The 10,470-nt window shown below is 57.1% G+C and overlaps 1 protein-coding gene across 1 annotated transcript; it reads left to right on the top strand.

Moving 5' to 3' along the window:
- Window positions 1-208: 208 nt before the first annotated feature.
- Window positions 209-4,464, top strand: TLR9 (toll like receptor 9). The gene is made up of 2 exons (NM_213958.2): window positions 209-313; window positions 1,207-4,464. The coding sequence occupies exons 1-2, from the start codon at window positions 311-313 to the stop codon at window positions 4,294-4,296; spliced, it is 3,093 nt and encodes a 1,030-aa protein (NP_999123.2). The 5' UTR covers window positions 209-310; the 3' UTR covers window positions 4,297-4,464.
- Window positions 4,465-10,470: the final 6,006 nt, after the last annotated feature.

Below are 10,470 nucleotides of genomic sequence, written 5' to 3'. Positions count from 1 at the left end.
GAGGATCGTTAGGACAGGCCGGGGGTGGGGGAAGGGGGAGTGGAAAGAGGAAGGGGTGAAGGGGCAGTCTGCCACCTGACTATGTAAATGCCTTCTGACTCATTGCATCCCCCTCCCCCCCACCATGGGATGCAGATGAGGGGCGGGGTGGGGGGTGGCGGAAGGGGGCTACTAGGTTATTGTGAAATTCTCACTTCCTCTGTTCTCTGAGCTGCCACCACGGGAAGGGGCTGAGAGCACGAACATCCTTCACTGTAGCTGCTGCCCGGTCTGCCAGCCAGACCCTTTGGAGAAGACCCCACTCCCTGTCATGGTAGGACCAATTGCAGCCCTCAGCCCCCAGGGAAGGGGACAGTGGGAAGTGGCAGGGAGAAAGTTGGGCTTGGTGGCTCAGACTGTGATGAAAGTGGCTGTACTCAGGTGGCTCTGGGGACAATCACTGAACCCTGAAGACATCAGAGCAGAAGACCTTCTCTGAGCCATTAGACCCAAACCCATTGTTTGGGTGATGAGGCTGGGACCTAGAGCGCTGGGCTGCAAGGGAAGTGGATACCCAGGGCTGGGCCCATCTGCCCTTTGCTGCCCAGCCTCCCCTCCAATCCCTTCCGACCCCCAGCAGGTTAAGTGTTTGGGCTGGAGGGAAGTGGGCAGAAATAGGAAAGAGCTGGGCATGGCCACCCTGGTCAGGGGCCCTGGGTAGTAATCAGCCTGAACCCCAGCAGGAGACCTTCATCACCACCTCTTGGCCAGGTGGAGAGGGAGGGGTTGGGGGAGCCTGGTAAGAGTGCAGAGGAGCCTTTTCAGGGGGTTAGAGGGAAAGGAAGGTGTCCACTTGCTCGGGAGGAAAGAGAAATGGTTTCCAAGGAACAGAAGGGGAAGGGGGGCGAGCCTGGGGGGCCTGTTGACCACCTACCTGGCTCTGCTCTCCAGCTGGGGTTTGGTTATCAATGAACGCTCTAGGTCATGCATCTGGCTGGTTTCCAGGTCTCAGGACCCGTTCTGATTCCTTGTTCTGAGTAAAGGCTGTCTCAGACCTGAGTTCAAGTTCCCCATGGGCCTTGGAGTTGGGACATGCGCTGGGCAGAGAAACAGGAACCACCCTGGAGCGCTGGGAGGGAGGGGGCTGGAGCCCTGCTGGGAGACACCCCCCAAGTTCAGCGGAGGTGGAGTTGTGGCCATGTACTCATATGGTGCCCACCCCCACAGGGCCCCCGCTGCACCCTGCACCCCCTTTCTCTCCTGGTGCAGGTGACAGCGCTGGCTGCGGCTCTGGCCCAGGGCAGGCTGCCTGCCTTCCTGCCCTGTGAGCTCCAGCCCCACGGCCTGGTGAACTGCAACTGGCTCTTCCTGAAGTCCGTGCCCCACTTCTCGGCGGCAGCGCCCCGGGCCAACGTCACCAGCCTCTCCTTACTCTCCAACCGCATCCACCACCTGCACGACTCCGACTTCGTCCACCTGTCCAGCCTACGAACTCTCAACCTCAAGTGGAACTGCCCGCCGGCTGGCCTCAGCCCCATGCACTTCCCCTGCCACATGACCATCGAGCCCAACACCTTCCTGGCCGTGCCCACCCTGGAGGAGCTGAACCTGAGCTACAACAGCATCACGACCGTGCCTGCCCTGCCCGACTCCCTCGTGTCCCTGTCGCTGAGCCGCACCAACATCCTGGTGCTAGACCCCACCCACCTCACTGGCCTACATGCCCTGCGCTACCTGTACATGGATGGCAACTGCTACTACAAGAACCCCTGCCAGGGGGCGCTGGAGGTGGTGCCGGGTGCCCTCCTCGGCCTGGGCAACCTCACACATCTCTCACTCAAGTACAACAATCTCACGGAGGTGCCCCGCAGCCTGCCCCCCAGCCTGGAGACCCTGCTGTTGTCCTACAACCACATTGTCACCCTGACGCCTGAGGACCTGGCCAATCTGACTGCCCTGCGCGTGCTTGATGTGGGGGGGAACTGCCGCCGCTGTGACCATGCCCGCAACCCCTGCAGGGAGTGCCCAAAGGACCACCCCAAGCTGCACTCTGACACCTTCAGCCACCTGAGCCGCCTCGAAGGCCTGGTGTTGAAAGACAGTTCTCTCTACAACCTGGACACCAGGTGGTTCCGAGGCCTGGACAGGCTCCAAGTGCTGGACCTGAGTGAGAACTTCCTCTACGACTGCATCACCAAGACCACGGCCTTCCAGGGCCTGGCCCGACTGCGCAGCCTCAACCTGTCCTTCAATTACCACAAGAAGGTGTCCTTTGCCCACCTGCACCTGGCACCCTCCTTTGGGCACCTCCGGTCCCTGAAGGAGCTGGACATGCATGGCATCTTCTTCCGCTCGCTCAGTGAGACCACGCTCCAACCTCTGGTCCAACTGCCTATGCTCCAGACCCTGCGCCTGCAGATGAACTTCATTAACCAGGCCCAGCTCAGCATCTTTGGGGCCTTCCCTGGCCTGCTGTACGTGGACCTATCGGACAACCGCATCAGCGGAGCTGCAAGGCCAGTGGCCATTACTAGGGAGGTGGATGGTAGGGAGAGGGTCTGGCTGCCTTCCAGGAACCTCGCTCCACGTCCACTGGACACTCTCCGCTCAGAGGACTTCATGCCAAACTGCAAGGCCTTCAGCTTCACCTTGGACCTGTCTCGGAACAACCTGGTGACAATCCAGTCGGAGATGTTTGCTCGCCTCTCACGCCTCGAGTGCCTGCGCCTGAGCCACAACAGCATCTCCCAGGCGGTCAATGGCTCTCAGTTTGTGCCGCTGACCAGCCTGCGGGTGCTGGACCTGTCCCACAACAAGCTGGACCTGTATCACGGGCGCTCGTTCACGGAGCTGCCGCGCCTGGAAGCACTGGACCTCAGCTACAATAGCCAGCCCTTTACCATGCAGGGTGTGGGCCACAACCTCAGCTTCGTGGCCCAGCTGCCCGCCCTGCGCTACCTCAGCCTGGCGCACAATGACATCCATAGCCGAGTGTCCCAGCAGCTCTGTAGCGCCTCACTGTGCGCCCTGGACTTTAGCGGCAACGATCTGAGCCGGATGTGGGCTGAGGGAGACCTCTATCTCCGCTTCTTCCAAGGCCTAAGAAGCCTAGTCTGGCTGGACCTGTCCCAGAACCACCTGCACACCCTCCTGCCACGTGCCCTGGACAACCTCCCCAAAAGCCTGAAGCATCTGCATCTCCGTGACAATAACCTGGCCTTCTTCAACTGGAGCAGCCTGACCCTCCTGCCCAAGCTGGAAACCCTGGACTTGGCTGGAAACCAGCTGAAGGCCCTAAGCAATGGCAGCCTGCCATCTGGCACCCAGCTGCGGAGGCTGGACCTCAGTGGCAACAGCATCGGCTTTGTGAACCCTGGCTTCTTTGCCCTGGCCAAGCAGTTAGAAGAGCTCAACCTCAGCGCCAATGCCCTCAAGACAGTGGAGCCCTCCTGGTTTGGCTCGATGGTGGGCAACCTGAAAGTCCTAGACGTGAGCGCCAACCCTCTGCACTGTGCCTGTGGGGCGACCTTCGTGGGCTTCCTGCTGGAGGTACAGGCTGCCGTGCCTGGGCTGCCCAGCCGCGTCAAGTGTGGCAGTCCGGGGCAGCTCCAGGGCCATAGCATCTTTGCGCAAGACCTGCGCCTCTGCCTGGATGAGACCCTCTCGTGGAACTGTTTTGGCATCTCGCTGCTGGCCATGGCCCTGGGCCTGGTTGTGCCCATGCTGCACCACCTCTGCGGCTGGGACCTCTGGTACTGCTTCCACCTGTGCCTGGCCTGGCTGCCCCACCGAGGGCAGCGGCGGGGCGCAGACGCCCTGTTCTATGATGCCTTCGTGGTCTTTGACAAAGCTCAGAGTGCTGTGGCCGACTGGGTGTACAACGAGCTGCGGGTGCAGCTGGAGGAGCGCCGTGGGCGCCGCGCACTGCGCCTGTGCCTGGAGGAGCGAGACTGGTTACCTGGCAAGACGCTCTTCGAGAACCTGTGGGCCTCAGTCTACAGCAGCCGCAAGACCCTGTTTGTGCTGGCCCACACGGACCGTGTCAGCGGCCTCTTGCGTGCCAGTTTCCTGCTGGCCCAGCAGCGCCTGCTGGAGGACCGCAAGGACGTTGTAGTGCTGGTGATCCTGCGCCCCGATGCCTACCGCTCCCGCTACGTGCGGCTGCGCCAGCGCCTCTGCCGCCAGAGTGTCCTCCTCTGGCCCCACCAGCCCCGTGGGCAGGGCAGCTTCTGGGCCCAGCTGGGCACAGCCCTGACCAGGGACAACCACCACTTCTATAACCGGAACTTCTGCCGGGGCCCCACGACAGCCGAATAGCACTGAGTGACAGCCCAGTTGCCCCAGCCCCCCTGGATTTGCCTCTCTGCCTGGGGTGCCCCAACCTGCTTTGCTCAGCCACACCACTGCTCTGCTCCCTGTTCCCCACCCCACCCCCCAGCCTGGCATGTAACATGTGCCCAATAAATGCTACCGGAGGGCCAAGAGCTAACCCTGAACTCACTGGAGGTGTGGCTGGGAGGAAAGAAGGGAGAATTCTCCACACCTTCCTAAAATGAAGAGGGGCAAGAGGTGATTTGGAGGTAATTGTCATGAGGGAAATGGAGGGCCCAGAGGGCAAAGGGTCTGCGGTAGAGGGAAGTTGCTAAGGGCAGCTGTGTTCACTAGCATCTTTTCAGTGGAGTCTGAGGAACATCACTGAATGTGGTCTTGGTCCTTCCCAGAGAGCAGGCTGGGTCTCCTGCCCCTTTCAACCTCTCCCTGAATGCCCAGCCTTACTGGGCTCATCACAACCTCTGTTGTAATTGGCCTTAGGATCTGCCTCACTCACCTGCCGGAATGAATTTCCCTTGAGGCCAGAGAACTTGCAGGCCGGCTCCATTTCTGACGGCCTGGCCACCAGATTCCTGGGAGGCCCGGGCCCTGAGGAATGTTCACTCCTAAATAGATGGGGAAAGATTTTCAGCAAGTTCAGAGGAGGTGATTGCGCCCTCTGGTGGCCATGTCTGTGCTGCACCCAGGAGGCTGGCCCGGGTTGCAGAATGGAAGGTTCTTGGCTTTATCCTGGCAGCACCAAGCTGAAAGCCACAAACGATTTGAGAGTGCGCTCACAGTTCATCCCTTTCTGTTTCCACCTAGAGTGCATGCTGGGTCTCTCTGTTCTGACTTCAAAGGGAAGCCCAAGTGAGCCACCATCTGGCTACAAATGTGGGGCCCCTTTCCCTGGCCCTGCCTGTCACAGCTGACTGCATTTAAGTGAGGCTTATAGCCACATCTGACCAGGACGGAGTATTTGTGTGTTTCTAGTTTTGATAGTAGATTTCAGGATAATGCCTAGAGCCTCGATGACCAAAGTTTGGAGACAGGCTGTTGTTGGGTCCTGTCAGGCTTGGAGCCCTTGACGTGTTTCGCCCAGGCCAGCTGTTTCATCATCCTCACAGTTAAACTTGCCCTTTAAGGAACAGAGGAGACACGTGTAGCCTGACAGTCTGAGCTGGGAACTGGGGCCTGGGGCACCAGGAGTGTGGAGACAGCGTAGCTGGCCCCAGCCAGTTTGGGGCAGCTCTAGCTGCTCAGGGCCTCTGGGCTGGAAAGCTGGAGCTCCTGCAGAATTGACTAATCTTGCAGCCTGATTGTGGGAAGCTGTGGTGGGGGCAGGGGCTGCTTTTGCCTCCCTATCGGCCACAGCTGGGAGAGAAGTATAGCCCTCCTTCCCTTTTCTGACCTGGGTACAGGGTCTCTTGCAGGGGGCTGGCATGCTCTGTTAGCTGTCTGTCTGAAAGAAAGGCAGAGGAGGGTCTCTGACCTACTGGGCAGAAGCCCCACTTTGGCTTCTGGAGGAGCAGGGTGAAGGTAGAGCATGGTCCTATGCATGTCCTTGGCCCATGCCTGGGGAGAAAAGGAAACAAAAAACATCTTATCCCCAGGCTGGAGTCTTTGGGGAGGCCCCTGCTGAGTGGCTCTGAGGCCGCTCTGGCCACATCCAGAGCAGGAGCAGGAAGTAGGGCCCTGTCCCGGGCACCACAGTTTGCATGTGGGAAGCACAATTTGCTGGTCTCAGATCAACAGAGTCTGCCCTTGGGCAGCTCCCAGCCAGAACCTCTGTGAACACGTTACTCACTTATGCTCACAGTCCTGGTTCTTGTGGGACTACAGATTCAGAAGAAGAGCATTTTGGAGATGAAGCATGGGGGCTATGGTAGGAAGACTGTTAGACTCAGCTTAAGTGATTTTCAGGGTCCATGACACTTGGTTCAGCCTGCAGGGAAAAGCTCTACTCTCCTCTATGGGGTCAGGGGGCAGAGCCACTACCCCAGGCCCTGCAAGAAGCTCTAGGAGCTGGGCTCTAGTGGGGCTGGGTGGGAGGCACTGTGCTCAGGAAGGGTGCTCTGGCTAGCTCCCCGCCCCCTTCTCCACACTGCTGGGCATGCTCACCTGTTAACACCACCTGCAGCACAGCTCTGCAAGGCTGGGGAGGAGATGGGGCTCAGGTCAGATTACCTGGGGTGATCACCAGCTCTGCCATTTGGGTTATCCTGGGCAGGGGACCTCCCCTGTGGAGCCTCAGTTTGTTCATCTGCAGGTGGGCATGGCCAGAGTTATTGTGCAGGCTATGGAAGGATTCATGGATTATATACATGTGTGAGGTCTGGGAAACCTCACAGGTCCTGGGTGGTCATTATTAGGGAAGGGGCATATGCTGAGGACAATCAGCAGATGTGACTTTGAGAGGTTCTTTCTCCACCCGGAGATTGATCCTCCTGAGTCAGGGACCTTCCCAGAACCCTGATCAGGGCTCAGAGGCGCAGAAGCTGGGAGCAGGACCGTGTGTCCACAGACCCTGGTGTTGCCTCCTTGTGCTTTTTGCCATTAGGGAGTGAGTGCCGGACAAGTAGAGGTCTGGGCACAGGACTTAGGAAAACTTGATGGGAAGAAACGTACATGTGAGGAAATTCTACCTGCTGGCATTTTAGGCTACAGCTCTTCCCCCCACCCCCAAGGACTCTTTATTTAATGCCTTAGGCTTCTAACTGTTCTTGGGCAACTTCCATGACATCATATATTTTCACAGCTGAATTCTTATTAGAAGCCAAGCTGCTCATTTGTAAGCAGTTCATAAATCCCATCTACTTCCTGCAGAACATTCCTTCATCTTTTGTTCTCAACCTTCAATAGCCGTGAGAAGTTGTGCTGATAACCTTGTTGACCCTGTGGGAAAGAAGGTGGGTCTTGCTCAGCATTCAGAGGGAAGAAACTGGATCCAAGGTGGAGGGGAAATTGCACTGGGGGGAAAGGAGGTGGAGGGAGTTCCAGGCGTGGGAACGTGAGGGACAATGGAAAGGCCCTGAAAGCTCTCTAGCAGAGCTGGGAAAGCTGAGGGAGGCATGTTTCCTGAGCAGAAAGGAACCGCGTGGTGGTTCCCAGGGGATGTGACTTCCATCATGCCCTGCGGCTGCCTGGGTGTGTGGCTCTATCTGATGGGACCTGGACTTGGCGACCTCTCTCAGTGCCCACCCCAGCCTCTTGGGCAGTGGTGGAGCCCAGCTCGGTCCGGAAAGGAGCTAGCATCCGCCTCTCTAGAGCTGAAAGATGGTGGGGTCAGGAGACGGGCCCTCCAACTCTTTGGTGTTTCTTCAGCTCAGCTATTCTTTCTGGCACAGTAGCCTTGGGTGTCCTCCATGGTCCTGGTTTTTTGTTTTTTGCTTTTCAGGGCCGCACCCACGGCATAGGGAAGTTCCCAGACTAGGGGTCAAATTAGAGCTACAGCTGCCGGACTAGCCACAGCCACAGCAACACAGGATCCAAGCCGCATCTGTGACTTATACCATAGCTCATAACAACTCCAGATCCCTAACCCACTGAACAAGGCCAGGGATCAAACCCACATCCTCATGGATATTAGTTGGGTTTGTTACCACTGAGCCACATGGGGAACTCCCCCTGGGTCCCTGTTATGGGCTGAATGTATCCTCCCATCAGTCGAAGCCCTAACCCCCAGGTGATAGCAGTTGGAGTTTAGGCCTTTGGCAGGTAATTAGATTTAGATTAAGGCACAGGGCACACCCTTCATGGTGGGATTAGTGTCTTCCTCTTCTTAAGAAGAGGAAGAGGGAGGCATTCCCATTGTGGGCTCAGCAGAAATGAACCTGACTAGCATCCATGAAGACGCAGTTTCCATCCCTGGCCTCGCTCCATGGGGTAAGGATCTGGCGTTGCCCTGAACTGTGGTGTAGGTTGCAGATGCGGCTCGGATCCCACATTGCTGTGGCCATGATGTAGACTGGCAGTTATAGCTCCAATTCGACCCCTAGCCTGGGAACCTCCATATGCAGCAAGCGCAGCCCTAAAAAAAGACCAAAAAAAAAAAAAAAAAAAAAAAAAGAGGAAGAGGGAAAGGACATGCACTCAGTGAGCAGACAGCTGTCTGCAAGCCAGGAAGAGGGCTCCCACCAGGCACCAAAACTGATGGTGCCTTGACCTCCAGCCTCCAGAACAGTGAGGACACGTCTCTCTGTGGTCTGTGGTGTTTAGTTATAGCAGCCTGAGCTGAGACAGTCCCCTTTCTTTCACTCAGCACATTTGCTCAGCATCCAGTGTATCAGGTACTGTGCACAGTGTTGAGGAGACAGGGTTGAGAACAACAGGGAAAGCATCAACAGGGGTGGCGACCAGGGGTTTGAAGGGCAGCCAGGGACAGGGGGTGGGGGAGGCCAAGCGATGGTGAGAACTCAGGAGGGGCTGCCTTGGCCTGGGGTCCGGGGAAAGTCTCTCAGACCCCTGTCCTGTGTGAAGAGAGGCAGCTACACCACAGTTCAGGGAAGGGGAATCCAGGAGAGAAACAAGGGCCAACATCAAGGCCTGGAAGCTTCTTGGGCAGCTGAGACCCAAGCGCATGCGCCCGCCCACACGTGAGGCAGCATGAACAGGTAAGGGTGGGGTGGGGATGAGCTTGGAGAGCTGGATGGGATCCTGACCCCCAAGAATGCTGTCAGCTCCCATGACCATCTAGAATTTAATGAGTGCCACTGGAAGACCCCAAAAAGTTTTCTGCAGGGGAGGGAATTTATATTTTTAAACCTTCTCTCAGGCTGCTGTGTGGGGTTGAGACCAGGGTTGATGCCAGTGTGATGGTAGCAGTGGAGGTGACGGGAAGTGGCCTGGCCTGAGATAGATGTACCTTCAAGGTAGAGCGGACAGGACCTGTTAACAAGTCTCACATGAAGGGAAGACAGAGCTGACTTCCACATGTCAGGCTGGAGTAACTGGGTAGACGAGGGGAAATGAGGGGACGGGCAGTGGGGGAGGAGCGGGCAGACCCAGGGTCCCTCAGGAGCCATGTGGGGCCTGTGCTTGCTTGCGACCTACAGCTGGAACTGAAGACCTGGGGTGGGGGGGCGGGAAGGGTTAAGTTATGTAGGAACCCAATGGGTGCCCAACATTCAGAGAAGGACCAGCTCAGGAAGGACTAAGAAAATCAGGAAAGGTGAGTGGCATGGAAGCTTAGAGAAAGCTGTAAAAAGGCCAAAGACAACAAACCACCTCAAATACCACTGGGCGATCCAGTGAGGGAAAACAAAACGGGCCACTGGATTTGGCAGGACGAGGCAAGATGCATCCAGAAGAGGGAGGTCTCCACAAGGAACAGCACAAAAGACCAGGTGGGGAGGGCCAAGCAGAAAGGGGGCAGAACAGAGGGATGTGGCAGTAGCTAGATGGGGGTAGAGACAGGGGAGAGCTTGTTTGTCCTTAGGATGGATGAGTGCCTGCTGCAGGCCAATGGGGAGAAATTCATGACACAGAAGACAAGAGATGGTCACAGGAACGCACCAGAAGCAGTGGGACCCAGAACACAAGCAGCAGCAGCAGCCACGGTAAGGAGCACGAAGGCCTTCACTTCCACTGGAAGGGATGCAATTACAGGTACAGGACAGGTGCCTGGGGACCTGCTGGTGACAGACAAACCTGACTTTCACAGGGAAGTGTGAGGCGAGGCAGTGGCTGGGAAGGGAAAGAGGAAGGGAGGCAGTCACAGCGGGATGGCTGGGCAGCGCTAACTGCCCTGCTGCTGCCTTAGGTTTGAGGGGGAGACTCAGAGTTAAACAGTGGCTGCTCAGAGCCACTGGAGTACAGCTGGGCGGCCTTAGGCAGCCACACATGCGCATGCAAGCTGCTGGCTTGTCATGGACTGGGAGGTCCTGCCACCCGGGCAGGCTCTGAAGCCACACCCAGAAGACCAGGATATTTTCACACATTTCATACAACTCAACAACATAGACCAAGTTTAAAGGGATGAAGAAAATGATTTTTTGATTCAGGAGCCAGTAATAGGAGGACCCATGACTTAGACAAGAATTTATTTTCAGGACTATGTGATTACCATAGATTAAAATTTAATATAATTTAATTCACATACAAAGACAACTCTGGAGAGACTATGTGGATGCAACATGGCCTGGACTGGGCTCAGGAGGAGTAACTGAGGTTGTGGCACAC

This window comes from Sus scrofa, chromosome 13 (assembly GCF_054392235.1).
Source record: "Sus scrofa isolate SSC_HxYL_T2T_F1_AM1 chromosome 13, Sscrofa_HxYL_maternal_Yorkshire_Landrace_v2.0, whole genome shotgun sequence".
In the NCBI taxonomy this organism is placed as follows: domain Eukaryota; kingdom Metazoa; phylum Chordata; class Mammalia; order Artiodactyla; family Suidae; genus Sus; species Sus scrofa.
This window is presented reverse-complemented; position numbering and strand designations above follow the sequence as displayed.